The sequence below is a fragment of the Dendrobium catenatum genome, unplaced genomic scaffold, assembly GCF_001605985.2.
Source record: "Dendrobium catenatum unplaced genomic scaffold, ASM160598v2 fragScaff_scaffold_1593, whole genome shotgun sequence".
Taxonomy (NCBI): domain Eukaryota; kingdom Viridiplantae; phylum Streptophyta; class Magnoliopsida; order Asparagales; family Orchidaceae; genus Dendrobium; species Dendrobium catenatum.
This window is the reverse complement of record NW_021320055.1, coordinates 925,271-940,248: the sequence shown is the minus strand read 5'-3', so window position 1 is coordinate 940,248 and position 14,978 is coordinate 925,271. Positions and strand designations below refer to the sequence as shown.

General features: G+C 33.5%; 1 protein-coding gene across 1 annotated transcript; it reads left to right on the top strand.

Annotated features, from left to right (window-relative positions):
- The first annotated feature begins 11,510 nt into the window (after positions 1 to 11,510).
- On the top strand, positions 11,511 to 13,691 carry LOC110104338 (thaumatin-like protein 1b). Its single transcript, XM_020833398.2, has 3 exons — positions 11,511 to 11,778; positions 11,859 to 12,558; positions 13,140 to 13,691. The coding sequence occupies exons 1-3, from the start codon at positions 11,712 to 11,714 to the stop codon at positions 13,312 to 13,314; spliced, it is 942 nt and encodes a 313-aa protein (XP_020689057.1). The 5' UTR covers positions 11,511 to 11,711; the 3' UTR covers positions 13,315 to 13,691.
- Positions 13,692 to 14,978: the final 1,287 nt, after the last annotated feature.

Sequence of the window (14,978 nt, the reverse complement as noted above, 5' to 3'; positions counted from 1 at the left end):
CCGCTTCTCCTCCTCTCATGTGAAGAATGGAGGATTATTTATAGTTTTTTGATAGTGACATGACTAATAATTATGGAGAAAATCAAAGGCATGATGAGAGTGTTCATTCGGACGACTAATATTAGTTTCGAGCATGTCAGAATTGAATGATCTTGGGCTCGTTAGATTCATCTTGTCGAGCCGCTTGATTCGACCATAAGCATGTCATATTTAGATTTCATTTAGTTATCCAATTAATGCTACGAAGTTCTAAGAATACTTTCATCTTTTCATTTGGGCTCATTTGGGTGCAGATCAGAATGAATTTGATATCATTGGGTTCATCTCCTTGATATGTTTACTTTGACTATAAGTTCGTTGAAATCGGAGTTTGGATGATCACGAATTTCATTTTGAAAATTTCAAATTCATATCTGCATCGTTATTTGTGCCCGATCAAGACAATTTTTGGTGACATATCAACGATCATTCAAACAAATATTACTTTCAAACTAATTGCTTTTCATATCATAAAAATAATCAAAAGGCTGCACCAAATAATAATCAGTCAAATTTTATAATGAGCCACACTTGTATTATAATGAGGTTTGATCATTCAAAACTATGCACGATTATTTTTATAATGTGCCATACTTTATCACATATTTTTGCCTTAAAAAAATATTAAGATATGAAGCCTGTAGGCGTGTAGTAAGGACCAAATTGATGTCTTCTCATGAAGTTTTAAAGCAATTTGACTGATTGTTATTATTTTAATTTGTCTATGAAAAGGACACTTTTATTTAATTATTTGTTTCATGGGGCCTATCATTATAATTTATGTGAAATGCTTCTTTATGGGATGATGTCACAATAGTATTATGTGGACAACAAGGCTTGGCTTTAGCTTGGGGAGGCTAACAAATGGAGAAAATTTTAAATGAGTTTTACATTTAAGTCAAATTGGGTTTGAATTGTAAATAATGCATTCATTAATTGAAAAAAAAAGTTTTTATTATTATTTCATGATTGTTCGATTAGTTTTATACTAACTATTGAATATTTAATGTAATAATCTACATTTTTTTTCATTCATGATTTAAGACCTGTTAATAACATTGTTAAATAAAAAAAGTATTATTAAAAAAATGTCGAAAGATGATTTTTTTTTTATAGAAAATTTTGAAATATAGATGTTACTATTATAGTCTATAAAATAAAATTTTTGTTATTAATTGTAATTTATAATAAAAGAGGAGGTATATATGGATTGAATTTTAATAATTTTAATGATAGTTTTAACATTTATTATGAGAAATATTCAAAGGATAGTTATGATTATGGAAGCCCTTTTAAAAGTTTAGTTTAACTTATCTATTTTAGAGAATTGTCCAATGCATGCAAGATGTCTTAAATGATTCATATATATTTAATTTAATAAAATTTCTACACTTATGAATCATGCTTATCTTCTTATGCTAAATCATAAACTATTTATTATGAAAATTTTGATTAATCATCTTGATGGTTAATTTAAAAAAAAAAAGAATGTTGAAATCATCTATGTCATATGTTTTAATGATGGATCAAAAAAAAAAAAAAATGATTTTGACCTTACTTTTGAAGCTATAAACCCATAAATAGAACATCATTTTTCATATGAGGAAGGCGGAAGAAGAGAGAGAACTAGGGAGAAATCTCTTACATTTTCGAGTTATCGGCGCTAACGACCACCACCAACTATTATTGCCGACAACCACCATTGTCACCGATAATCAACATAAAAAATCATCACTATCTTGAAAATATTGATAAGATTTAACCTACTGGAGATTTTTCAAGTGGGTTAAGCCCACAATTTTTTCTATTTCAGGGTTAATATTCCACGTAAAAAAATATTATGGTCTTAACACTTTTATTTGTACATGCCAAACTTTTGTTCTACGCTGAGACGTAAAATACACATTCTGCTGACTCAAATTTTCTAGCACGTAAGAAATATTATTCAAAGAAGAAGAATAACTTTAAAAATAAAATAAATAATATTATTAAAAAACTCACCAAAGAATCTTGTACCATGAGATTTTTAAGCTTCACCTTTTCTTACTAGAAAGCCCATATTCGGCCTGCATTTTATGAATGTTTTGGAATCTATTATGAGGTTGCCAATGAGTGGAAATATTTCAATTGATGGCAATAAAAATTATGGGGACGAAAGGTGACCAACATTATCTATTAAAATAACATCAATCATGAAAAAAGGGGGTGTCGACTAATTACTAGAAGGATAATGCTTGAGACTGAAAAAAATGTATAGACGCAATAGATCAAAAAAATGTCATTAGTAAGAAGTTTAGTGGTTATCTCATTGTTGTTTATCTTTTCTGAATTTTTATAATCATAACTTAAGGACAAATTCTATAAGATTGTGGTTAGACCTGCAATGCCTTATGGTGTAGGATGTTGGACATTAAAAGAGAATCATAACATTAAGTTAGTGTTGCAGAGTTGAGGATGCTCAGGTGAATGAATGGCTTTATTCTTAGAGACAATATACGAAATGAGCATATAGGTGAGAAGGTTGGAGTAGTTCCAGTGGAAGATAAGATTAGAGAGAGTTGCCTTGGATGGTTTGGTCACATAAAACGGCGGCCTTCCGATGACTCGGTTAGAAAAGTAGATGTATTAGATTTAGCTTATGTTAAGAAAGATAGAGGTAGACCTAAAAAGGTCTTGGTTATAAAATATTAGAAATGGTATTTCTTTATTAGATTTAAATGAGAATTTAACTTTTAACCTGACATAATGTAGGAAAGGATTCATGCAGCCAACCTCACATATTAAGATAAAGACTTATTGTTGCTGTTGTATAACTATTTGTGAATCAATTTCTATGTCTATTTTTTTACAAGATTTGTCATTTTATCATTCAATCGATCTAATTGGTACGACTAATTTGGATTTTGGATGAAAACAACAATATACAAATGAGGTAGTAGCTAAATGCCAATGGAAGACCTACGATTTGAATGGTGTGGCATCGTAACTTTGTTAGAAGCTGATTGTAAACTGATTGTCTCAACTTGTGAGACGAATCGGTCTTTGTACTTCAAACAAACACTAGTAAAATTATTTCAACTGGGCGTGGCCTCGTGGTTTTTTTCTCTCTTCCGGGTTTTCCACGTAAAAATCATGGTGTTCACTTTCTTTTCTGTTTGTGGGTTGAATATTTGTACAATGCTCAGACGCGAATTTATATTTCTCTACCGCAGCGTATATTCTAGCCCTCAACAATAATGTATATAAATTTGTACACAGCATACACTCAGACGTCTGAACGATTCTTCCTATCTAGACTCCGTGCATAATAATTTCTTTTTGATGGAAGAGTAATTGCCTACATGTGCAACTTTGCAACTACTCATGCTTGCAATGTTAACTTCATAATAATTGTAAGAATGGAAACATAAATGCTAGCTTATGTAATCATGCTTCTATGCACTAAGGCCATGTGAATGGGCTTCACATTTCTTTCTATTGAAAGAAAAAAAGATTACTAATTTGACCCTCTCATATGAAGATTAGTATACGTTGAATAATTAAAAACAAAAAAAGTATACGTTGAATAATTGGGTTGGCATCATATAATAAATAAATTGTGGAAATATCGGTGAAGCACTAAGAGTGCTCATATCAGATCTGACCTGGCTCTGACTTGGATGAAAAAGCGACTGCCTATATAAAATAAATAAATCTATTTAAATAACATAGGTCAGATCTAATACATCAATTCTTCTAATAAGGTCATCAGAAAACCGACATTTTATGTGACCAAATCATCAAAGGCAACTCTCTCTAATCTTATCTGCCACTAGAGCTACTCCAACCTTTTCATGTATATACTCCTTTCGCATTATGTCTCTAAGAATTTTATCTAGACTTGTTTTCAAATTTGCATCTTTGAGCTTAGAACGTATTAAGTTCTCAATATATATGAGAATTGGTTGGTATTATTTGATGTTTCGCTGGTTCAGGGGTGCTTAGTATTAGTATTAAACAATTTAAAATATATTGATATTTGATGATTAATCTCTCATCACACCAAACTCTTTATTTACACTCTCTTTGCATATGATATGTTTCTCTAGTCATTGAATGCTCAAAATACAAAACACATAGATCAAATAACTTATAAAACACTAAATTCATCTGATATTGGAAGCATGCAACTAACAAAAGTTAATAACAACAAAAACTTATACATCATGAGGCATTAAAGCTGAAGCAAAGAGTTGAAGAATTGAACATTCTCCAACTCATGATTTTGACTTTCCACTTGCCTCCATGGTTGGCATAAGTGAAAGCATTATCAAACGCTCACCATGTCATGCATTGGATTTTAAGATAGTTCAAACAACTAATTATTTATGATATTTGCTTGATGTCTCAATGTTCTATGGTTTCAAAGTGATTTGAGATATATAGTTCAAGCATATTTGTCTAATACACCTTGCATATATATATAACCAAGTCAAACAAAAAGAGAAAGGACACTTTAAGAGTTTCCCACTTGAGAAAACCATTGAATCTCTAGACATATAGCACATCTTGAAGGAAAAAAATAGATGAAACCAATTCTATGTACCATCCCTCAAACTGAAATTTTTTTAGCTAGCATACTTAGGCTTCGTTTGGGATGTCTTTCTTACTGCTTCTTAAAATAATTTTTTAGTACAAAAATTAAAAATTTTGAACTAGGAAGTCTCTTTAAGAAACAGTAAGAAAGCCGTCCCAAATGAAACCTTAAACTCCAGGATAAAGACTAGAGAGTATTTATATACCTCAATGAATCTTATGATGGAAAGATGAATAAAAATCATCTTTGAGATCTATATCCATTTAAGATATTGCTTAAGCTAAGTTGATTTAGGATATATTTGGGACGATTGTAATATTTTGTAAAGGTAGTTATGAAGGCTTCATTTGGGATGATTTTCTTACTTCTTTGTAAAGCTGTTATTTAGTACAAAAATCTCTTGAAAACAGAGAAAAAACAATAGTCTAAAGCTGCCCCTAACAAAGTCAAAGTTGTTATGGATATATGTTCTTTTTTGAAAAATCAAACGACTTTCACAAAGTTGCAATACATTAATTAGCAATTATGGTTATAAAAAACAGTTTTATGCTAAAAAAATTTCTATGAACCAACGAAAAAATAACAATAAAATAATAGTAAAATAAGATTGCAATTGTGATTTGAAAGCAAAACAATGACAAAGTTGTCCTGAGCAGACCCTTAGTCCTTTAATTGATTAGAGGATGGAGAACTTCATGCATTTTATTGGACCCCTCTTTGATGAAGAACAATTATATCGAGCTTGAAAAAAAAATAAGATAAATATTAATTATGATTCAAGATTTATAATCGACTAGATGTTAAAAGCTTCATGATTAATGTCGATGTAATACGAGTAACGAATAAGTTGGCACAAATATTAAGAAAAAGAGCGAGCAATTCTTGAACATACATCTTCCCATCCAAATCCATCTTCAAACCAATCTCTTAAGAAAATAAAAAAACATAATACAATTGATCAAATGGGATACCCAAAACGAAAAATTATTACACTCACCTAATCAACTTGATGGCCACCATTAATGACCTAATCCCTTCATTAACTTCACAAATAAAATGTGACCCCAAGCTTAAAATACTTAATTAACATCACCATTAATTATAGTAAAACAAATTATATGACTCCAACATCTTAACCAACCTCATCAACATCAACATCATCATCATCATCATCATCATCATCAACATCATCATCATCATCATCATACCAAAAAAAAAATGTCATACAAGTTAGGCACTTAGTCAATTACCCACTTGAATTCTACCTACCACTCAACCTCTATTTTGTCAATGACTCCTTGCTATGCTCATATGTTCTAATTTTTGGTGAATCTATTAATCAAATAATAATTATAATTATTTTACTATTTAATTATATTTTTATAAAATAATTAATGATAATTATGATTTGTTTGTAAGCTAAAACTGTGAACAAATATTTCTTACGTAAATTTTAATTTTTTTTCATTATTTAGACAATATAAAAATTATAATTTAGAAAGTTATTCCAACTTTCCAGCCGGCTTGGGCCATTTGTTTGGTTCATGAATGCCGCCGATCAAAAGGATACACGTGTTGTCGAATTAGTTTAGCGGACGGCCGGCTCAGCTGGTAGCTGGTTCGAATCCCGGCCGGCCCGCACGCTCTAGTCAAAACTCCACAACAGCCCAAGGTTTGTTTTGACAGGCCCTTATGGCCGGTCTATTTCGGTTCAATTATTGAGTTATTTAAATAATTAAATAACTTAGTTTAATACATTAAGAATAAAATACTAAATAATATTTATAATTCAATAACTTGATTTATATTAAAATTTTGTACTAAAAATTTCATAAATAGACTATATATTTTAAAATAGATTTTTTAAATAAATTTTATATTATGGAAATAATATTTATTTTTAATTAAAACTGTTAAATAAATTATATACATAAATTATTATTTATGTACTATAAATTTCTTTATTTATTTATTTATTAATAACAAATGATCTAACCTTTATTATTTTTAAATTTCAATTTATAATATGACTTTAATATATATTTTATACGTGTAAGTTATATCTAAAAATATAATGAAAATTAATAATAATTTATATTAAATATATAAATTTATATATAAGCTATACTTTAATTAAATTTGAATTAAATTTAAACACTGAATATTTTTAAATTTAAAATTATATAAGATATTATTAAGGTGTGAATTCAATTTTTTTTAATAAAAATTTTATATTATTTGATTATTCTATCATTTAAATTTTATTTAAATAATTTCATACTTATTATATCATTCTATTCACATGCAATGTTAAAATTAAAGTAGTTATTTGACTCCTAGGAGCCCACATTGTGTAGTACTTCATTTTGATGATATCAAACGCTGATCAGCAGGGGTGTACACGACTAGAGTTTTGACATTATCAAGTTCAACTCGTCAGTCGGAAAGTGAGCTTAGATTTGAGCTCGTTGCACTATAAACGAGCTTGAGCCGGCTCACGAGCCTCAGTGGTCATCCGCGTCTTCCGCCTCCGCTCGCGAGCCACCGGCGTCTTCCCCAGCCGTCAAACTCGCGAGCCTCCGACAGTCTGATGTCTCACCATCTTCCGTATTTCGTCGTCTTCAACGCTCATTCCAAAGGCACGCAACACAACTTGACGTGATCGCCTCGTGAGCTATCTGCCTCGAATGTGAGCCGGCTCAAATTGATTAGGCGGGTTCAAATATATAATAAATAAAATAAAAAAGATTCTAAAAATATTATTAGTGAATCGAGCCGGCTCGTGAGCTTGATAAGCTCAGCTCACGAGCCCATAAACTAGTCAAACTCATGAGTTGGCTCGGCTTGCTCACACCCCTAAACACCAGTTTGCAAATGAAAATAACCTGGAATTGGGATAAATATCAAATTTCTTCATATGTGAAAGGATAAGAATACAATGTTGGCATATTGAAGCTCAAAAAATGGACAAAATAATAAGATTTTATTAAAAATTATATTTTCATATTTTAGATATTTTTTATATTGTCTCATAATTTGTTTTTTTTTTATGCATGAATGTACACATCAATTATCCTAAAAATTTGAATTCCGATCGACCAATTTAACAAACGAGATGGATTCAAGTTTCAATTCATGACTCATTAGAAAATCGGGTCGGGACCAAGTAAACCCACTAACTTGAATTTGACCCGGATATGTCTGTCCTGAATAATTCTGTTTGTTTCCATCGGACTCGCATCACTCGTGCATCCCCCAGTGCTTGCCCTGGACTCGTGCACCACACCCACAATCAAGCCGTGCGGTCCTGCCCAAGTGGAGTCGCGCACTCATGGCGACTAGCCTCGCCCTCACCCTTGCCTGTGCACATTCACACAATCACGTATCCGCTTGCACAACGCTTTGCCCGAACTCATGCCCACACAAACATACCTCTCTCGGGCTCCTACATACCTCGCCTGGATTAGTACACCCACACCCTGTCACGCTCGACTAGTTATGATCCAGGTCGGGTCAACCCGGAGATCTGGCGAGTCCAACCTGGGTCTAAATTTCTGACCGATTTACAAAATTGTGTTTGGTTCGTGTTAGCTAAATTAGACCCGGATCAACTTCGGGTTCAACCTGAACCCTACTCGAATGCCCATTTTGACCCCCCTTCAACCACATAAAAATTTTCAAGTATCCTAATTTGCTTATTATTATTATTATTATTCCTTTATTTTCTTTTGGTTTGAATTGTAAATTGAAACTATTCTTGTTGTAAGTTAATTAAAATTTTATTTTTTAAATTAACCATAAAATATTTCTAAAATAATCAAATGGTGGTGTCTGTCCTTTCCTATTTGATGAGAATCTATAGCCTTATTTTGAAAGTTTACAAATTACCAATTGAAGTGATCAATGGTCATGTGGTGGTACCTAAACTTATTAATGATTGGACCCAACCAGAGTGGGAACTTTGTCTATTATATGTGTAAGAAGAAAATAGACTTTATTATCCTTTAAAATCTGACCATTATATTAAATGTTGTAACAAGAGAATATGTACACACAACTCCCCTTGGCCTATTGGTTGAGAGCTTAGGCTTCCAACTAAGAGGTCCAAGGTTCGAGTCCATGTGTATGCGTTGTGTGTGTGAGTTTGCCTTAAATGGCCTAAATGTCCCAAAAAAAAAAAAAAAAAAAAAAAGAATATGTACAGAGAGTGGGGAAAAAAGTAATAGACACGTACAAGGAAACCATGAAAACGAAGTAAAATCATTTTTACTTATGTAGGAATATGAGCTCTTTTCCAAGAATTTTTTCCCAGCTAAAATTTTATTTATTTTCAATAACTGAAAAGGGGATAACATCCAAAGGTCCAAAAAAAGATCAAAAAGGAAAATACAAGGCTGAAACTAGCCAAGTAAATGATAGATTTCAATGCAACCTAAAAAAGCAATAAATCAAAGTTAGAAATAAAGAAGGCCACAAGAGCGTCATATTGTTGTCAGTCAAAGACCATCCGTTGGAGGCATAATATGAAGTAGCAAGAAAGCCCAGTAAAGAAAGAAGGCCAGAACGAAGGATCAACCACCAAGGTTTCCAAATCAAGCCAAAGCTGACTAGGGGGCGAGCACGAGGACTATCACATCATTGTCCGACTCAAAGAAAAATAACCATAGAAGCGATTTCAAAGAAGCCAAGAAACAAAACCAACAAGCCAACAACCCCACCAGGTAATCCAAAAAAGGGGGACCAACAACACAGTAAAACCCCACCAAAATACAAGTCCAGCCAGCAACCGAACCAACACCAACCTCAAACCAGATAAGGCACAGAAGGCCAACAACAAAAGACAACCACAACATGCAAAACAACTTCTTCATTTTGGCTTTTTGCCTACCCCGTTTGATACCACCATGACAAAAAGCTTTTTCAACGACCCGTCCAGCATTCAAACTATATAAATCATCCACCATATCATCCAATTCTTCCCTAATACCCTCGCGAGGCGAGGAAGTAAATCCTTCCAGCCAATCAGAGTGATTCAAAGAATTATTCTCCTTGTCAAAGACAAATGAGCTTTCAAAGCAACATTTAAAATTAGAGAGATCAGAACATCTATAAAGGATACATGTCAGTCGGATTTGCAATATCATGCGACAACTCCTTTTTAGATAAAGCACGGGGTGACTCATCGTTAGAAGAAACAGCCAACACCGCCGCATTAACAAGGCAAAAATTCATCTCAACAACAATAGGAGAAGCAAGTGGCTGGTAATCAGTAGGAAATAAAGCTGTGTTATCAATTTTAGTTTGATCATTAACTGACGTAGAAGTAAAAAGTAGGAAGAGTGAGAGGTCCGCAGAACCCCCAATACCATCATCCAAATTGTCAACAGCAACATCACCCACAACACAGTTCATGGTAGGATCCAAATCAATAGGAGAAGGACAACCATTCATAGAGATTAAGGGTTACAACAACAACCTCAGAAGGCACAACAAAACTCAAATCCCTTGTAAGCAATAGGTTTAACCGAATAATTATTGGCACCCAAAATATCATTTTCATATGCTTCGATATCAAAAGCAAAAGATGAAACAAGAGGCAACGGCTTGGGCAAAACCTTAGCAATCTGACCAACAATAAGAGGGTCATATAAGGCATTTACATAATTCACAACATGAGTAGGGTGCAAACTAGGTCATTTCAGAAAAAAAGAATGTCCAAGGGACTTGCAATGACCACAATAATGAGGAAAGGCTTCCATTTACACCAACTGAACATATCCAAACTTCTCCGGACCAAGAAAAACTCTACCAGGGTAAGGTTTAGTGATGTCTAATTCGACAAGGACGCGAACAACAGAAGGGGGCGAATTACACGTAGTGGCATTATCAATTTTAAGGGGTTAACCAAATAACGATCCCAAACCGTGGAGAATGCGAGATAAAAAAAGATGAGACCGCAAGTTAGGGAAAGAAACCCACATCGTAATAATGGGGAATTCCACATTTAAATAAAAAAAAGTGACCACTTAGATAACTTCATAAAACAATTGTTCATGAAGTAAGATCAATGAACAAAGACACGACTATAATGAAATCTTTTCGATGAACAATTATGAAATCAAATTTGAATTAGGGCATCTCCAACCAAACTCCATACCCCTATCAGGCATCCGCAAACTTCTACAATCAAACGGCAAAATGCACACCATTCTCTCATTTTTTTTAACAATGCAACACTAATATTGGCGTCGCATCGTTCACAAACGCATTTTTTAGAGAAATATAGAAAGCGGAGGAGAAAAAGGGTAGCATGTGTGATTGAGAAAAATATACACAATTTTTTTTTTATTTTTATTTTTGGTGCTAAGAAAGTTCGATTGGAGATGAATTACTGTATTTTGAAGTGAAAAATGAGTTTTTCGACTGGAAATGATCTATGATCATCAATGTAGTTCATGTGATATGCACACAACCTAAAGACTGGACCCCAAGCCATTCTCAATGGCCTCCCCACCCATTCAATGTCATCTCATCCTTCGCTCCAAAGTGGAAGTATCATTACAATCATCTTCAGCGGCCTCCATGACCTTTTCTCTAACCTCCAAGAGAAAGACCACCCTAACAATCCTCAAAGATCTCCCAAACCTTTTGGGTGACTTCAAATCATTCAAACTTTTAAATCTATGAGGTCTGTCTCCAGAGTTCATATAAGTGTGATATTTTGTAATTTATATTCATTATTAATATTTAAAATAAAATTTTATTTTCTGCTCTACAGCATTTAATTTATGATTGGACCTTAGTTAGTTAAAAAACAATCAAAACTCCTCATGTTCTATCACATCTCTCCATTAAAAGATATTTGCATGAACAAACTGCCGACATATTTAAAAATTATATTTTTCATACACTGAGAAATGCACAAATATCCACAGCATTTTTGCTGTAACCCAACTTCAAGTAGTCAAAATAAGAGAGAAACACCGTTTCCTTTTTCCTTCCTAGTATAATCTTCCTTTATAAATCCCGAATCTCCTCTCAGTCTTCATAATTATATTCTTCTTCTTCTTACTCCTCTTCACATTTCCGTCGAAGGATGAAAATGGCTTCCTTCCCCTCCTCCCTTCGGCTTCTTCTCAGTCTTCTGTCCCTCTTATCTCCAGGTGAGACAGAATTTTCCCCTGTTTTCTTTCTTTCCCCTGTTTCAATTTCTAACAAAGTTGTCTTTTTTATGCGTTTACAGTAGCGATCTCTACTACGTTTACTATCACCAACAACTGCGGCTATACCGTTTGGCCGGGCATCCTCTCTGGCGCCGGCACAGCGCCGGTTTCAACCACCGGCTTCTCCCTCTCCCGCGGCGAGTCGCGCGCGGTTGCGATGTCGCCGTCCTGGTCTGGCCGCCTCTGGGGTCGCACTCTCTGCTCCACCGACCCATCCACCGCCAAATTCTCCTGCTCCACGGGTGACTGTGGCTCCGGCACCCTCGCCTGCTCCAGCGGCGCCGCCCCACCGACAACTCTCGCCGAGTTCACTCTCGCCGGCAGCGGCGGCCTAGACTTCTTCGACGTCAGCCTCGTCGACGGCTACAACCTCCCCGTCCTCATCGTCCCTCAGAGCGGCGCCGCCACCGGAAAATGCACTGCCACTGGCTGCGCAGTTGATATCAACGGCCTCTGTCCATCGGACCTCCGCGTCTTCGCCGGCGACGATGAAGGCAAGAGCGTCGCTTGCCGGAGCGCCTGCGAGGCCTTCGGAAAGCCGGAGTTTTGCTGCAGCGGGGAGTACGGGAATCCAAACACCTGCAAGCCATCATCCTACTCGGAATTCTTCAAGAACGCTTGTCCTCGAGCTTACAGCTACGCTTACGACGACGCCAGCTCCACCTTCACCTGCGCCACCGGAACGGATTACGAAATCACTTTCTGCCCTGCTACAACCAGGTACACAGCAGCTCCACTTTCTCTCTCCTCTTTTCTCTGCATCTTTTTTATCTGTTTGGTGATAATTGATAAGTGCTTACTGGAAAGCGCGTAATTCAAACGTAGCAAGAATAGCTTTTTAGCTGGATTTCCAGCAATTGTGGGATTATTGGTGTATCCTCTCTTTTATCTGTCTCCATCTTTTTCTGATAAGTAAACTTACTTTGAATTTTTTCCCATGTAAATATTTTCAGAATCATTAAAATTACTCACTATTATTAATTATTAAAGTATTTTTTAAAGTAAAAAATATTTTTTGTTCATTTTTATATGAAATATGAGTGGTAGAAATGAAATATATGAGTGGTAGGAAAGAAATATAAGTGGTATATTTGATATTAAAATAATATAGGGTGGTATGTATGTAATATTAAAGTTTTAGGTGTTAGATATGTAAATAGAATGTTATAAAGTGGTATGTACGTAAATTTCTCTAAATTGTATTATATGGACCTAGTTAAGTTGTTAATTACAATTATGATTAATAAATAAAATTTGTTAAGAATTGTTTTAATTTTGAGATTTTTTTGTTTTTATTACAGCCAAAAGGCAGGGGAGAAGATTCCGACAGTCGCGAAGGTACCATTAATCAACGACACAATGGTATTCATGGGTGTGGTGGACACGAGCAGCGCGGTCGCAATAAACGCGTGGCCGACAATCTTCGCTAGCGTTATCGTCTTTTGGCTAACGCACCTCCACCGTCTCTTTTTCTAACAATGTTAGATATGATCAAATTTTTTTTTTGTTAAGATGAATATCAAAATTATTGAATTTATTTTAAAATGAGTATAATATAAATATTAATGATACTCATGTTAAAAAATTAATAATTTTTAATTTCATATTCATCAAAATTTGATTAAGGAAAAATAGATCATTATGGGCCCCACACTCCCTTTGTATATTATTAGGTATATTGAGTGCTTAAAGCATCTAATAATCTAATGGAGTGTGAGAGGCATTGGAAGGATTAGAGGTTCATAATTTAGGATTAGGGTTTAGGATTTAGAATATTAATACAAGATTAATTATTGTAATGTGTATTGGATTGGACTAATTAAAAATTATGACCGTATGATGGTGATTAGTGATTTTTTTAATGTGAGATGTGTTTGGCTGTTTTTGAGATTAAAATATTAAAAGCTATCTTATCTTGGTTAATTACATGTTTATTATATTTTATTATGTGCTAAAAGATTCTTAGCAATAGAAAGAGAGTTTTATGTCCTAATTTTGTGAGGCGTTAAAGTTTTTACATGAAAAATTAAAAAAAATGGAAGAAAAATTAAGGCCTAACTTGGTTAAAATAATATATGATGCATTTGAAATTACAAAAGTCCGCTCTTTCTTAGAGTGAGTGGACGAAGACGAAAGTCAGACGATGTCAATTGGATAGTAGTGATTAGATAATGGTGGTTAGACAAAAGTAGTCAAATGATAATGAATTGATTATAACAATCAAATGTTGATAGTCAAATGGGGGCTTTAGTCAAACGATGACAGCTGAGTGATTATGATGGCTAATGATGACTGTTGTGTCGAACATCCAATAAAGATTTCATATAGATATGTTGAAAGATTTTATTTACAAGTACGAGAAAGCAAGAGAAATTGTTTTATATTTAGAGGTAATAATTATATTTGAAATCTATTAGAGTTTTAATAGACTCAAAGTTAAAAATCAATTTGAAAAATTTTAGCCAACTTGAAAAAAAAAATCTTTAGATTATATTTTTATATTTAAGAGGATTATGAGGTATGTAAATTTTCAAAAATGTTTTAGTAATTTATATTTAAATGATTTGTTTAAAGAAAATTTATTGGAAATAAATATTTATTTTTAAAGCAAAGGGGTCCCCTACCACTAACAACCCTCCACCAACCTACTAGCCTAAATTTGCTCAATCCCATTATACAATGATTGATTGTCCTTGGTCAAATTCTAGGCAATCAAGATCATTCAATATTCCCCTTTAAAATTAGCTTATTTACAAGTTTTATTTAATATTTTTTATACAATTTATTTAATGATTCGTTTGAGTTAGTTTTCTAACTACTTTTTAAGTAAATTTTTTGTTTAAAAATTTTTTGAATTAGAAAATTTTGTACTATAAAATTACTTTTAAAAGCATTAAAATAAGGTATTTGAAATTCATAGATAATTTCTTGTGTTTGATTGGAACTAATGAAGATGAGAGGTAAAACTATGAAAAATAAAAAAAGAAACCTATATAACGCAAGCGGTTTCATCGGAGACGAGAGAACTACATGTGACAAGAGTGTTGTGATTATGGTGGCAAGTCGGTAGCGTGGTGGGGGAAAACTTAGATAAGTTGCAAACATTATAGGTTCATCAAAATTGTGATGGCATTGCAAGT

Bases quoted from the DNA above. Each gene is read 5' to 3' on its own strand.
- LOC110104338 (XM_020833398.2), top strand. From the start codon at position 11,712: ATGAAAATGGCTTCCTTCCCCTCCTCCCTTCGGCTTCTTCTCAGTCTT. The intron at 11,779-11,858 runs GTGAGACAGAAT...ATGCGTTTACAG, and splicing joins TCTGTCCCTCTTATCTCCAG to TAGCGATCTCTACTACGTTT. The intron at 12,559-13,139 runs GTACACAGCAGC...TTTTTATTACAG, and splicing joins TTCTGCCCTGCTACAACCAG to CCAAAAGGCAGGGGAGAAGA.